The following is a 14,097-nucleotide window of genomic DNA, read 5'->3' as shown; positions in this document are numbered from 1 at the left end:
CTTAAGAAGCTCAAGTTCCTTAACAATGCATATTATCTCATGAGCCTGCTCCAATACAGGACGGTTTTCAACCATCTTGTAATCGTGGAACTGCTCTATAATATACATCTCGCTCCCTGCATCGGCGGCCCCGAATTTAGATTCGAGCGCCTCCCACAAGTCCTTGGCGACATGCACATGTAAATATGCGTCGACCAGTTTATCTCCGATCACGCTAAGAACTGCTCCGAGAAACACAACGGTAGCCTCCTTGAACGCCTTCTCCTGTTCAGGAGCAATCGTTCCCGTGGAGACACCGGTGACCCAGAACACGTTCATAGCCGTGAGCCATAACGTGGTCTTAGTCTGCCAACGCTTGAAGTATGTACCGGTAAACTTATCCGGTTTCAGTGCAGCGGCAAAGCCACTTGCCGAGAAATTCCTACACATAATAGGTTTTTGGATTGTTGAATAAATAGGCAATTTCTCGATTAAATTAATCCATGAGTAAATCACTAGCATGGCATTGACTAAGTTGATGACGTACTGACTCTGATCTAAACATGCACGTACTAAGCAAACCGTAGACAAATCTACACATACTGCTAGTACTGCTAATATGAAAATAATCAGGAGCGGGATAAACGAGTTATACCCTCCAGTAGGCCACGCAGAGGCCGCGGCTTTGGTGGCAGCAGCGGCGTCCTCGGCGACCTTCTTGTCGGCTTCAGCTTTCTCGGCGGCGGCACGGTCGGCGTCGTGGACATGGTGATGACGAAGGCGACGCGGACGTAGAGGAAGTAGACGATCGGAAGCGAGCAGTCGCGTAATCGCTGCCCAAAAACCTATTCGCCCCTCACCCCGTACAGGAACCAGAAGGGCGTGGTTTCGGAGACCTGCTCTCCCGTCGACCGTGTACGTGGCGGACGGGATGGAGTCACCGGCGGCAGCAGCAGCAAAGGAACGACGGTGGGCGTGCGCGTGAGCAGATGTGATCTGTTCGTGGCGGCTAGGGTTAGGAGACACCGCATACTTATAGGCGCAGCCGCGTGGAGAGACGTGGGCTCGACCCACGTCCGAGTCCGTGACAGCCCACGATCCGACGTCTCAGATCGTGGCCCAGCTGTCAGAAAACTCTCCGTTAGTGACTGGCAAAAATAAGCGCATAGGTGTGAGCTCGGCTCGGCTCAATCCCGCAACCCGCGGCGCGTCGTGACGAGGCGTGGCGTGGCGAGGCGGGCGGCGGAGGAGGAGTGCGCGAGGGCCTCTTCTCTTCTCAAGCTCCAATAGCATGTAGAAGAGAAACCCTTATAAACCACTCCAACTCTCCTTCCACTTCCGGGGTGGGACTAAACTTCCCACCACACCTAGTGCCATATAACCCACATGGGCCCTTAGAGATTTTTCAGAAATTGCAATATGGGCCTAGAGCCCATCTCAGATTTCAGCAATCCCCCACCAGATCTCGAGGGCCCATTGTGTCCTCTGTTCCAATTGCTGTTTCAATATACCAGTGTTTCAGTAAAGACCTGTTAAGGTTGAACTTCACCTAGAACAAGTGGCTACACTCCTTCACAACTGAACAATGGACTATGCCTTGAATTGTCAGTTTGGCGTAAAGAAGTTTCACTACATGTCTTACTAGTACTAGGCTGCCGAAGGCTGACCCCTCGGGTGGAGCATATAAGTCACACTCCTGGCCTATTCATGAGCTTACTAGAGATCACCCCAATCTCATAGACTGTGACCAGCAGTCGGGCTCATATAGGTGTGTTCCTCCAAAGATCGCTCTGTAGGATAGCATCTTGCTTTTATAAGCTTTGGAACACATTGAGACCGTAGTCATCCTACCATACAGTATCGAGAGTATTGCATCTCCAACGGAGTGGGTTAGTATAGTTACTCTCCTCAGTTCACCACTGGCTTGTTTTTCCCAGGTCCTAGTTCACGGGATCTCCGATCATATAGGTTGGGTTACCACCATGGCAACTCATGTGGGTCTCATACCCATCTCCCTCGATGCATTATCTATCACAACACGTGATAGCCCTTTTGTAAAGGGATCTGCCAGATTCTTAGCCGTATGGACATAGTCCAACGCTATCACTCCGGAGTTTCTTAATTTTCTGACAGCTTTTAATCTCATTCTTATGTGTTTGGTGGACTTCATGTTGTCCTTTGAACTCTTCACCTTGGTGATGACAGTCTGATTGTCACAGTTCATAAGGATAGCCGGAACCGGTTTATCAACCAATGGCAAGTCCATCAAAAGATCTCGAAGCCATCTCGCTTCAACACCAGATGTGTCTAATGCCGTTAATTCTGCTTCCATTGTCGATCTCGTTAAGATCGTTTGCTTGCAAGACTTCCAGGAAACAGCGCCACCTCCAAGAGTAAACATATACCCAGTTGTGGCCTTCATCTCATCAGCATCAGAGATCCAATTCGCATCACTATACCCTTCAAGTACCGACGGGTATCCGGTATAGTGAAGTCCATAGTTCATAGTACCTTTCAGATAGCGCATAACTCTCTCAACAGCATGCCAATGTACATCACCCGGTTTGGAAACAAACCGGCTCACTTTGCTCACAGCAAACGCGATGTCAGGCCTCGTTGCGCTCGCTAGGTACATCAGTGAACCAATGATTTGAGAGTATCTCAATTGATCCTTAGCCATGACTTTGGACTTTCGAATCAATACGCTAGGATCATATGGTGTTTGAGATGGTGTGCAGTCCGAATATCCAAAACGACTCAACACCTTCTCAACATAATGGGAGTGCAGAAGTGTGATCCCACCCTCATTATCTCTCAGTAGCTTGATGTTCAAGATAACATCAGCCACACCAAGGTCTTTCATCTCAAAGTTCTGAGATAGAAACGATTTGACCTCCTCAATGACTTTGAGGTTTGTTCCGAATATCAGTATGTCATCAACATACAAGCACAGTATAACTCCTTCGCCCCCAGCATGGCGATAGTATACACATTTGTCAGCCTCATTAACAACGAAACCAACAGATGTCAGAGTTGTATTAAACTTATCATGCCATTGCTTAGGTGCTTGTTTCAGGCCATATAAAGATTTTATCAACCTACACACCTTTCTTTCCTGACCATCTATCACAAAGCCATCAGGCTGTTGCATGTAGATTTCCTCCTTTAGCTCTCCATTTAGAAAAGCCGTCTTAACATCCATCTGATGGACGAGAAGACCATGTGAGGCCGCCAACGAGAGTAATACTCGAATGGTGGTCAGTCTAGCCACAGGTGAATAAGTATCAAAGAAATCTTCCTCTTCTTGCTGGTCATAGCCCTTGGCCACAAGCCTAGCCTTGTACTTTTCAATCGTACCATCGGGCCTAAGCTTCTTTTTGAACACCCACTTACATCCCAGTGGTTTGCAACCATAGGGACGGTCAGTGATCTCCCATGTCCCACGTTCGTGGCGGCTAGGGTTAGGAGACACCGCATACTTATAGGCGCAGCCGCGTGGAGAGACGTGGGCTCGACCCACGTCCGAGTCCGTGACAGCCCACGATCCGACGTCTCAGATCGTGGCCCAGCTGTCAGAAAACTCTCCGTTAGTGACTGGCAAAAATAAGCGCGTAGGTGTGAGCTCGGCTCGGCTCAATCCCGCAACCCGCGGCGCGGCGCGGCGGGTCGGGCGGCGGAGGAGGAGTGCGCGAGGGCCTCTTCTCTTCTCAAGCTCCAATAGCATGTAGAAGAGAAACCCTTATAAACCACTCCAACTCTCCTTCCACTTCCGTGGTGGGACTAAACTTCCCACCACACCTAGTGCCATATAACCCACATGGGCCCTTAGAGATTTTTCAGAAATTGCAATATGGGCCTAGAGCCCATCTCAGATTTCAGCACTTGATTGAATAAAGAATTGTTATACCGCTAAAAATAGCCTTGCCCTCATGTCTCCGCGAGTGATCACTTGCATCACTTCCCTTTGTATCTCCTTTTCCAATTTGTAAGGCTCACACGTAAGCCCAAATCAATAATTTAACCAGCATAGTTTGGCTTATATATTAAAAATGCATCATTAGAAGCTTAAGAAAAATTTGAGCTAAAAACTTGTATTTTCTAATCGTGCTGTTTATATGATACATAATTTGTATTAAATTTATCGAATTGTCGATGTAAAGACACACGTGCACCTTATAAACCTGGAAGGAGGGAGTGGGCTTGCCAATAAAGCTCTCTGATCCATAACAAAAACACTACGCCATAGTTGTTAAGGATGTGAAGGTTGGCAGGGGAGGACGATATGGTGCTATCATTAAAGAAATCATTGCAAGATTGAAGGAGTTCAAAAGTTGTAATTTTATTCATGAGAGCAGAAGTATAAATTTTGAAGCTGATTCCTTAGCTAAATTTTCCTTGTCTTTTATCAAAAGGGTTTCGACCCGCTTTATATATAAAGCAAACCATCAGAGCCCTAAAGAGCCAACAAAGAGGTTCACGCCACACGCACACAAGAAGTACACATGCAAAGTATAGTAGGTTTTCCTGAGGGCACAGCTCAACAAGCTCTAAACGGAAGAAGAAGAAAAAAGGTAGCACAGGCCAAGGGAGCCGCCCCAAAGCTCTGGTGGTTTTCCTTATCTTTAGACATAGGCCGACATATTTGGTTCATTCAACCGCAACCGCATCATATTATAACGATAACTTATCTTTCCCTACTAATAAAGCACGGAGTGCTTCTGGTCGTCCGTCGTCGCTAGCGATTTTGCATAAAAGTCCCTCCACTTTCAATAATTTAACCCGCAGTCCTATTTAAGTGGATCTGGCAAAAACGTTTCGTTTTTTAAAAAAAGCCCCTACATCTCCCGACCTGCCATCCCCTCCCTTACTGCTGCACGAAACGGAATTTGCTTATGTCTGTGCTAAAATAGTCCCACCCCGCCCCGTTAGATCAAATCCTAGCAATTTAGATATGTTCGAAGTTGCGAGAATCTACAGATCAACAAAAGAAAGATGAGATATAAGTCATCTTTATCCTAGAGAAATGAAGAAAGATGCCATGCATCACCAATCGAAAAATGTTGAGGCAGAGCCTGTGATGAAGGACATGAACAAATCAAAGAGAAGAGAGGGGGAGGAGAGAGAGCCCATCTGAATATACTGAAAAAAGGGTCTGAGGTCAACACATACAGAAAAAAAACAGAGTTAGTACGTCGACGGGCGGAGACAGGCGGAGTGCCATGGCCGCCCATCGGTCGGTGCTGGAGCGGCGGCGGACCCGAGCGGTCGGAGCCCGCTCGTCTGTAGAGGCCACCATGGCCGCTGCCTTGGGACTCCCGGTGGCGCGCGTGGGGCCACTGGTGGTGGTGGAGCACGGGAGCAGGGGATCCTGGAGCGGAGTGGACAGCCGAGCGGCCGGAGCCAGCTCGCCTGCAGAGGCCACCATGTCCGCCGCCGTGGGATTCCCGGTGACGCGAAGGGTTCTTACGGGGACGGGATCCGGCGGCGGCACTCCGGATCTGGTGGTCTGGCCTGGAAGAACGATGAGGAAATGAGATCCAGCAGCGGCGCCTGCTCCAGTGGAACGGGGGGAGGCGACGGGATCCGGCGGTGCCGCTCGCTTCGTTGGAACGGGGGGCGCCAGCAACTTTGGTTTGGTGGAAGCATGAGAGAGATTGAGCGAGAGAAGTAATGAGCTGGATGCAGATGCATCTCGGTGGAGACTAATATGCTAGCGGTGGAGACGAATGGGCTAGCGGTGGAGCCGTGGGGAGGTACACGCGTGGCCTGTGTGATGGTTACGTGCCGGCCGCTCGGTCGCAACATTGTTTTTATCAGCGGATGTACACGGGAGTTATAATATTTCTTGCGTTAATAGTGCAAAAAAATATTGAGAATATTCTGGAAATACAAATTGGATCGGCTGGAGGAACAAAATGAAATATTCTGGAAACAAAAGGCACATGCAGATTGGCTGGTGGATGGTGATAGGAATACATAATTCTTTCATGCAGCAGCGTCTAAATTAAGCGGTACAATACTTTGACAAGAAAAGTGCTATGCACACGACAAACTTCAAAGGATGCACAGACGATGATTAAATCTGGCCGGAAATACGTATGATTGAACAAGTCGCCGGCCGCTGGATTGTTATGACGTCCATAAATCATGCACCTGTATCGTGCATGAAGCAGTCTCGCTTTGACAAAGTTGATGAGGAGGATGATGTGGAGGCGGAAGGGCAAGAGGGCTTGAAGGCTCTCATCACTAATCATTTTCCCTCCCTGTTTACCCCATGGCAGGTATCAATATTGAACAGATTCTCCAACATGTTCCTGTTAGTGTGTCCCAAGCTATGAACGATATGTTCAAGGCAGAATTCACTCGAGAGGAACTGAAAAAGGCTCTTGATGGCATGGGTGATCTCAAAGCACCAGGACTAAGACGGAATGCCGGCTCTCTTCTATAAGAGGTACATGATCTGGTTGGTGAGAAAATTGCCCCCGCACGCAAGCTGGGAGGGAGGAGCACTCCACTTTGTTTTACCATCTCTCCCGTAGCTCTGTGTGCCATAATTCTGCGATTTCAAATAAAGTTCACCCATTCACAAAAATGTTTGCTCCGTCAAAATCCTTATGTTTTTGAAATTACATTCATAGGGCATAAAGGCATATTTTTTTAGAGGATAAACCCACAGACCATACAGACCATACGAGTGCTGGCATTGTAGGGAGGTTTGTCCCAAGGAAGAGATCCTCGTGTGGCACATGTCGCTCGATCTGGGCCTTTTCACAACCCGTGCTCAAACTTAGCCGGCCCAACTATCACGAAAATAAGGCAACACTAGCTAAAATAATTAATAAATTACAATGGAATCAAGATATATTTTATTTGAATGGTGCAATTGATTGGATTCTAGAATGTGCATTTGCTTAAAATTGAAATACACCTTAAAATTTTGTCCCGTTGCAACGCACGGGCATTTGTGCTAGTTTGAATAAAGAATCGTTATTCCCCTAAAAAAAACACTACGCTCCTAGGAGCAACTCCGACAGTTTCCTTAAAATGGGAGACCCTAAAACCATTTCAGGAGTAAACCCTACAGATTTTAGGGATTTCAGGCTGCACTTTTTTAGCACATTCCCAAACCCCCATTTTAAATTAATTTTCACATCATAAACATAATAATTTTAAAAATTAGGTTTAAAACTTATGTTTCTACACTTCAAATTCAAACATAAGTCCCACGCCGAGCAGTACTGTACTACGGTACTACCGCACCCGTCCGTCCTCCGGCTTCCAGGGAAGGGAAAGGGACCACGCAAAACGCAATGCTCGCACGATCGATGTCGTTCACTGGCCCCGCCGCGCTATCCCCTCTCTCGGCGCCGGTGGCGCCGCACCCGGCTGCCATACCTAGCGGCGCACCTGCCGCGAGCCTCGCGCGGTGCTCTGGCTCGGGGGAACCCCAGGAGGGCGCCAGCACAAACCCAACCCCGCCACTCGACGAGATCGGTATGGCCAGGAACACCATGATCTTCACACCGCTACATGAGATTCACTAGACATCTACGTAGTACTATATCGAAGTTGCCTTCGACAAAACAGCGAAGACAATGAGATTCTGTGAACAAATGCCAAGATGATGCTGATGACTTTCCCCTTTTCATGTATTCAGCCAAAGACAGGCAGAAAGGCAAATCTGCCCTACCCATCCAGCCACATGATTTCCCAGGCACACACGCAGTTACACACAGAGCATCCAGTTAGAAATCACCACAGCAATCATCAAAACTCAGTTACCAGCCTAGACTAGACTACAGTCAGAACCTAGCCGATGAATCTGACTGTACATTCTATGTTTCACACTGTACTGCAGTCAGGAAGAGCCGCCGCCGGAGGAGGAGCCCGGCTTCCCCTGCTTCGACGACGAAGGGATGCCCGCGAACCTCGCGTCAGTCAGCTCCTTCACGACATCGACCATGGACGGCCGGCGGCTCGGCTCATTCGCCGTGCACCTAAGGGCCAGGCGCAGGACCTTGCGCACCTCCTCCATTTCGACAGTGCTGTACACTTCGTCCAGGAGGGCCGGGTCGCAGACGGGCCCTATCTGCTCAGTGCCGTTCAGGGCGTGGGGCACCCAGCCGACAATGTCCATGTTCTCCGGGAACGAGGGATCCACCGCTGTCTTTCCCGTTATCAGCTCGAGCAGGACGACGCCGTAGCTGTAAACGTCGGTCTTGATACTGTTTCTGGTGGAAAAGGCCAGCTCTGCAAGGAAACAACACGGCCTGTCAGGTATCAGCTTGTCACTGAAAAAACTCATGAAATGGAATACGATTCACTATCAAGAAATGGTTTGCATCATGCATACCTGGTGCCATATATCCAGTTGTGCCGACGACCCCGGTAGACTGTGGAGCAGCAGAACACTGATCCATGATCTTTGCTATGCCGAAATCTGCGATGCGCGGCACCATGTCCTTGTTTAACAATATATTGCTTGGCTTAATATCTCGATGAATGATCGCAGGGACAGAGTCATGGTGAAGATATGCCAGGCCATGGGCAGTTCCAAGAGCTATGTTATAGCGCATGCTCCAGTCCAGACTCGGCGTCCGGATCCTGTGCAGGACATCATAGAGGCTGCCATGCTCCATAAAGTCATACAGTATGAACCCAGAGTCACCCCTCACCCAGAATTCTTTCAGCTTTATCAAGTTCCTGTGCCGAACTTTACCAAGCGTCTTCAGCTCTCTGATCATGCTCTTGTAAGAACTGCTGCGTGCGGAAATTGCAAGCTTCTTTATAGCAAAGACCTCCCCTGAATTCAGTGTTGCCTTGTACACCGTCCCATGAGCACCTGTGCCTATGACATACTTGTCATCAAAGTTTTCTGTCTTCTCTATAATCTCATTTAATTTAGAAGAAGAGCCTTCAAGCAAATTACTGATTGTCTCCTCACTTTTTGTCTTCGAATCTCGATTCTGCAGAAGGATACAGCAGAGGATAAGTACCGCTACTGCTCCAATGAACAATGAACCAAGAATAATAAGTGCAACCTTGAATCGACGTTTTATTCCTTTTTTCCCTGATCCTCCACACGGTTTCAACACATCAGATCTCTTGCAAGAAGAGTCACTGTCATGGCAAGAGACGCAGAGACCTGAATTTCCATTGAAGGAGCTTGGTGTGGAGTTCAGAAATTTCAGAAGATATTCTGGCACTGGTCCACTGAACCTATTATAGGAAAGATTCAAGGCGTGCAATGAATGTAGAGTTCCTAATGCGCCGAGACCTCCTGTGAGGTTATTAACTGACAAATCTAAACTTTGCAGTTCCACCAAATTGCCCAATGGTGTTGGAAGATCACCCACCAGTCCATTGCTGCTGAGATTCAATGCAATGAGTTTGATCAACTTTCCTAAAGATGAAGGGATGCTGCCTCCAAGAATGTTGCCACCAAGTTGCAGCTCAAGAAGCATAACCAACTGCGAAAGAGAATCAGGTAAGCCCCCACTGAATTTATTCTCCTGCAACCGTAGTTGTGCGAGAAGCTTCAGGCTGCTTACTGTCATGAGTGCCGAACCATGCAGAGAGTTGAAACTCAGATCCAGGATATACAGCTTGGAGCAACTAGAAACCTGCGCTGGAAGTGCACCATGTAGACTGTTTTGTGAGAGGTTAAGGACTCCCAAATTCACCAAGTTTCCAATTTCAGGTGGTATTGGACCAACAAGTTTGTTTCCTGACCAGTTTATCATTGTAGTATTTATGCATTTGCCCAAGCTTGCTGGAATATCTCGACTTAAAGAATTATGACTGAAATCCATATAGCCCAGCCTTGCACAGTTTCTAAAATGTGGAATGGGCCCAGTAAGATCATTGTTTTTGAGAATGATTCGTTCCAAACCTGGGCAGTCTGCAACATTGGATGGGATGCTACCATTAAGAAGATTGAAGCCCAGAATCAACACCCTGAGTCTTTTCCTTGAACAAATGTACGGAGGTATTCCACCGGTAAAACTGTTGTTGGTGAAATCAATTTGCTGTAAAGGGCTATTAACACCCAAACCCGGGGGTATGACTCCGGTGAAGAAATTATCAAACAATGTGATGTTCTCCAATAACTTCAATTCAGCTAACTTAAGAGGTAGCTTCCCAGTAAAACCATTGCTGTAAATAAGAACACTTCGAAGGTACCGGATGCTCCAAATATCCTCAGGAAACTCCCCGGTCAGGCGATTCTCAAAAAGAAAGAGCTTCTGCAAGTGTCTCAGATTAGCCAGCTCTTTAGGAACAGTGCCCTCAAGCATGTTATGATCCAACTCTAGCCACTCCAGCAACCGACAGTTACCAATCTCAGGAGGGATTGAGCCAGACAAGGAGTTTTGAGAAAGCATAAGCAAGGTGAGGTTGCTCAATAGGCCGAGCGAAGCCGGAATTTGGCCAGAGAAACTGTTGTTGACAAGTGCAAGTTCTGTCAAGCTACTGCAATTCCCTAGCCGTGCTGGAATACCGCCCCTCATCTGATTGAACGACAATATGAATTTCTCCAACTTGCAGTTCTCAAAACTGAAATCAATCTCTCCGGTGAAGCTATTTCCAGTGGCATCTAAAACTTTCAGTCCTTTAACATAGCTCAAGGTTTTCGGAAGGCTCCCGCTCAGCCGATTATCCAGCAGATAGAGTTCCTCCAACTTGGTGCAGTTGCCAATTGAATCTGGCAGACCTCCAGATAATGCATTGTGCATCAACCAAAATGATCTAAGGCTTGTCGTTTCACCAACTGATAAAGGGATAGAACCACTGAGTTTATTCTCATTGAGGTACACGTCCTGCAGAAACTGGTTCTTGAACAACCCCTCTGGTATTTCCCCACTGAGGGAGTTAGTGTACAACGAGAGTGATGATAGTTTTTTTAGGTTGGACAGTGATTCTGGTATTTCACCAGAAAGGAAGTTCTCGGAAAGATCCAACTGTTCAAGCATGCTACAATTGCCCAGTTCTTGAGGGATTGGACCAGATATGCTATTGTTTAGCAAAATGATGACTTGTATGTACTTTAGAAGTCCTATTTGAACTCCTAGTGAACCAGAAACTCCAGACGATGTTAGGTCAAGAGAAACCACATTGTTCCTTTTACCACAACTAATTCCAGTCCAGTTACATGGGGTTGTATCAGAAGCATTCCAACTTGATTTTATGGAACTAGGCAATATGAGATTTTTGGACAGAGCAAGAAGGGCACGACCATCTGAATTCAAACTCCATGACGACGAAACCAAACTTAAGAAGAGAAACAATGAATGCCACAATACAAGCCCCATTCCGTTCCTGCAAAAGTTCGTAAAGAAGTTAGCAGAAGATTGTATGTTTTCTCAAACTGATAGGAAACGAAACAATCGATGCCCAGAAGTGCCTCGCAGATATTACATCCCGAGCACAAAAATGGCAGCAAATTTTGCAATCCAGGGTCAGGCTTCTCATACTTTAGAAGGAATTACGCTATGTGCTATGGCCTAGTATACCATGTACACTCCAAATTATTTGCAAAAAAAATGTTGTACGTCCTAACAAGAGCTTTCTCTTGAAAAACATAAAACTGTGAGTTGGGTTTCATGGTTTATGACTCCTATCTCTTTTCAGCATAAATATATTTTACTACTAAATATTACCTCCGTATCAAAATATAAGACGTTTTTGTAGGCTAGCCTACAAAAACGTCTTATATTTTGGTACGGAGGCAGTAATATCTAAGGGTTGTGGTCATATCCATGAGGTCCCTCCAACAATCCCGAACCTCGAACAACCCACCACATGGGTGCAAGCATTTCTAGACTCGAATCTGGGTTCCTATTTATTATACTGTAGATTATTCAAACGAAAATTATTTTACTGTTAGGGCTCCCCTACAGCTTGTTGTTAAAAAATGTCCTTCAAACAAAAACTTTGAGGTGATTTCATAGGTGAGATAATTTCTTTTTTCCGAGGAAACTGAGGCTATTAGTAAGAATCAGGGTCAATTAAATTGAGGACCAAGTTGGCAATTGCTAGGACGTCATTAAATTAATATTTTGTTCATGGATACTGAAAAAGTTGATGTCATTTGCAAAGAATACGTGTAACTAATATTTTTTTATCGTTTTTTCTTTTCTTTTTGCGGGAAGAAGAGTGCTTAAACTTCTAGTAGCGCTGAGTCGAAGTGGTCTGAAATTCTAATGATAAACAGAGGAACAAACAGGGAAATAGCTGGGAATCCAATTATATTTTCATCAATTACAAACACTATAATTGTATAACAAAAGTCGCTTGGTGTCAACATATGTATTCTAGTGCGGCAACGCAAATGCGTGGAACATTCGACAGGCTCGATAATAAATTCCTGTAAAGTCAGACCTCCAAGCACCATCAACATACGCACCATTGCAGCGTAGCAACACAAACGCGCGGAATATTGCAAGTTGAACAATAAACTGAGAGAGCATGTGAAGTCAGACCGCAAATCACCATCAACCTTTTTTTTCTTTTGAGAATCAAATCACCATCAACTGGAGAACCAGTTTGTAGTTTAGGCAAGTTTAGGTGGACCGGAGAAGCAAAACCCAGGACGACGCCGAAAGCAGCGACAGCCCATGGTTTTGAAGCTACCCCTCTCCTGGCTGGCCCATTTATTTCAGCGAAAGCAACTCAAAACAAGTTTCCCAAAGAGGTTCGGAAATGATAACTCTGATCCGAGGGGAGAAAAGATGATGCTGAATCACAGCTCTTCCCTGGCAGACGAAACCAGTGTTGAGCGAGCACCTAGTAATTTGTTAGTTTTGTAATTTGCACACATCTAATTCGACATTTGAGTTGAGGAAATGGGCACTCCGGAATGCTCTGCTCTATCGATTGTTCAGACTTCAGACCTAACCTCCAACGCGTTCCGCTAATTAATTTCCGCCGAATAGGTAGGCGAGCCAGCCCAGAAGCATCTCCGGGGAAACCACCAACTGTAATTTTTGCCCACACAACAGTTTCAGTGGGCAAGAAAGAACCAGCGGCATACCACGAGCTTGCTCCCTGCCATTGCTCCGTAACCGGGGGCAGATTCTGACGAAAATGCAGAAGCGCGCTATGTAACCAAGAACCAAGAATCAAGAACTGATGTGAAGGGAATGGCCCTACAACTACAAGGACGCCAGGCATGCCCAGGGATGAAGAACAGACAAAGCATCGGCCGGCGGTTCCACGGAAACGAATATTCCAGCCACAGCGAAAGCGGAAACTAACCCGACCCAGCGAGTGGAGAGCGAGCACAGGGGAGCGAGCGAGGAGGGAGAGGAGTGCGTACCGTGCAGCAGCAGCAGGCGGCCGGCGCCCCCGCAGATCTCAGGCGCCCGGGAAATGGAGGCCGGGGGGCGGCACCAGCGCCGTGGCTGCGCTAATACTGGGCTGCAGCGTCCATGGACCACGGCGAGAGAGAGGGAGGGGAGAGAGGTGGTGGCACTGCCGCACTGGCACACGCGTGGGAGAGAGAGAGAGAAATAGAAGGGGGGAGCAGCCAAGGCTCAAGGGGGAGCGGGGGTGCCGACCTCTGTTGTGGGCGCTGCGTTGGTAGTTGCCGCAGTGAGTGCGGGTGCGAGAGTGGAAAGTGCGTCCACACGCGGCAGTTCACACGCACGTAGGAGGATCCGCGGACGGGCGGTGAACAGTGCAAGTTCCCACACGGGCGTGCGCTTGGATCGGTAGGTGTCAACGAACGCCAGGCTCGCGTTCACACTGATTTTGGTTCGGTTTTGACAGTCAGGGGCTGAGCGGCTGAGGTTGCTTTCTTCCGCCTTAAAAAAGTTCACAAATTGCTTTCTGCCCTGAAAAGTGTCCTTTAGAAGTAATCATATACTCACTCCTCCGAAAATACTTGTCATCAAAATGGATAAAGGAAGATGTATCTCGAACTAAAATACATCTAGCCACATCACTTTTTATTCATTTTGATAACAAGTACTTTTGGACGGAGGGAGTATTTGATTACACAAACGAATTGTAAGGGGTAATTGCACTCCAGATACATTTCTACTTCTAAAAGGAAGTTGGTAGCCTGATATGGTTTATTTTCTCTCGCCATCTACCACCCTTTTTTACTGGTTTTTCTCT

General features: G+C 47.1%; 1 protein-coding gene across 3 annotated transcripts; it reads right to left on the bottom strand.

Annotated features, from left to right (window-relative positions):
* Positions 1 to 7,585: 7,585 nt before the first annotated feature.
* LOC119329658 (receptor-like protein kinase) lies at positions 7,586 to 13,517 on the bottom strand. 3 transcript variants are annotated; one of them, XM_037602723.1, is made up of 4 exons: positions 13,295 to 13,517; positions 9,531 to 11,295; positions 8,333 to 9,449; positions 7,586 to 8,229 (listed from the first exon to the last, which is right to left on the bottom strand). In XM_037602723.1, exons 2-4 carry the CDS (start codon positions 11,286 to 11,288, stop codon positions 7,838 to 7,840), a joined length of 3,267 nt encoding a protein of 1,088 aa, XP_037458620.1. In that variant the 5' UTR covers positions 11,289 to 11,295; positions 13,295 to 13,517; the 3' UTR covers positions 7,586 to 7,837. The 3 variants fall into 3 exon arrangements, with proteins under 3 accessions (XP_037458620.1, XP_037458619.1, XP_037458618.1); XM_037602722.1 differs by having other exon boundaries at positions 8,333 to 8,945; positions 9,021 to 11,295; positions 13,295 to 13,516; XM_037602721.1 differs by having other exon boundaries at positions 8,333 to 11,295; positions 13,295 to 13,516.
* Between the last annotated feature and the right edge of the window lie 580 nt (positions 13,518 to 14,097).

The sequence above is a fragment of the Triticum dicoccoides genome, chromosome 7A (genome assembly GCF_002162155.2).
Source record: "Triticum dicoccoides isolate Atlit2015 ecotype Zavitan chromosome 7A, WEW_v2.0, whole genome shotgun sequence".
NCBI classification, from domain to species: Eukaryota; Viridiplantae; Streptophyta; class Magnoliopsida; order Poales; family Poaceae; genus Triticum; species Triticum dicoccoides.
Note: the sequence above shows the minus strand (reverse complement) of the source record. Positions and strands in the feature narration are given on the sequence as shown.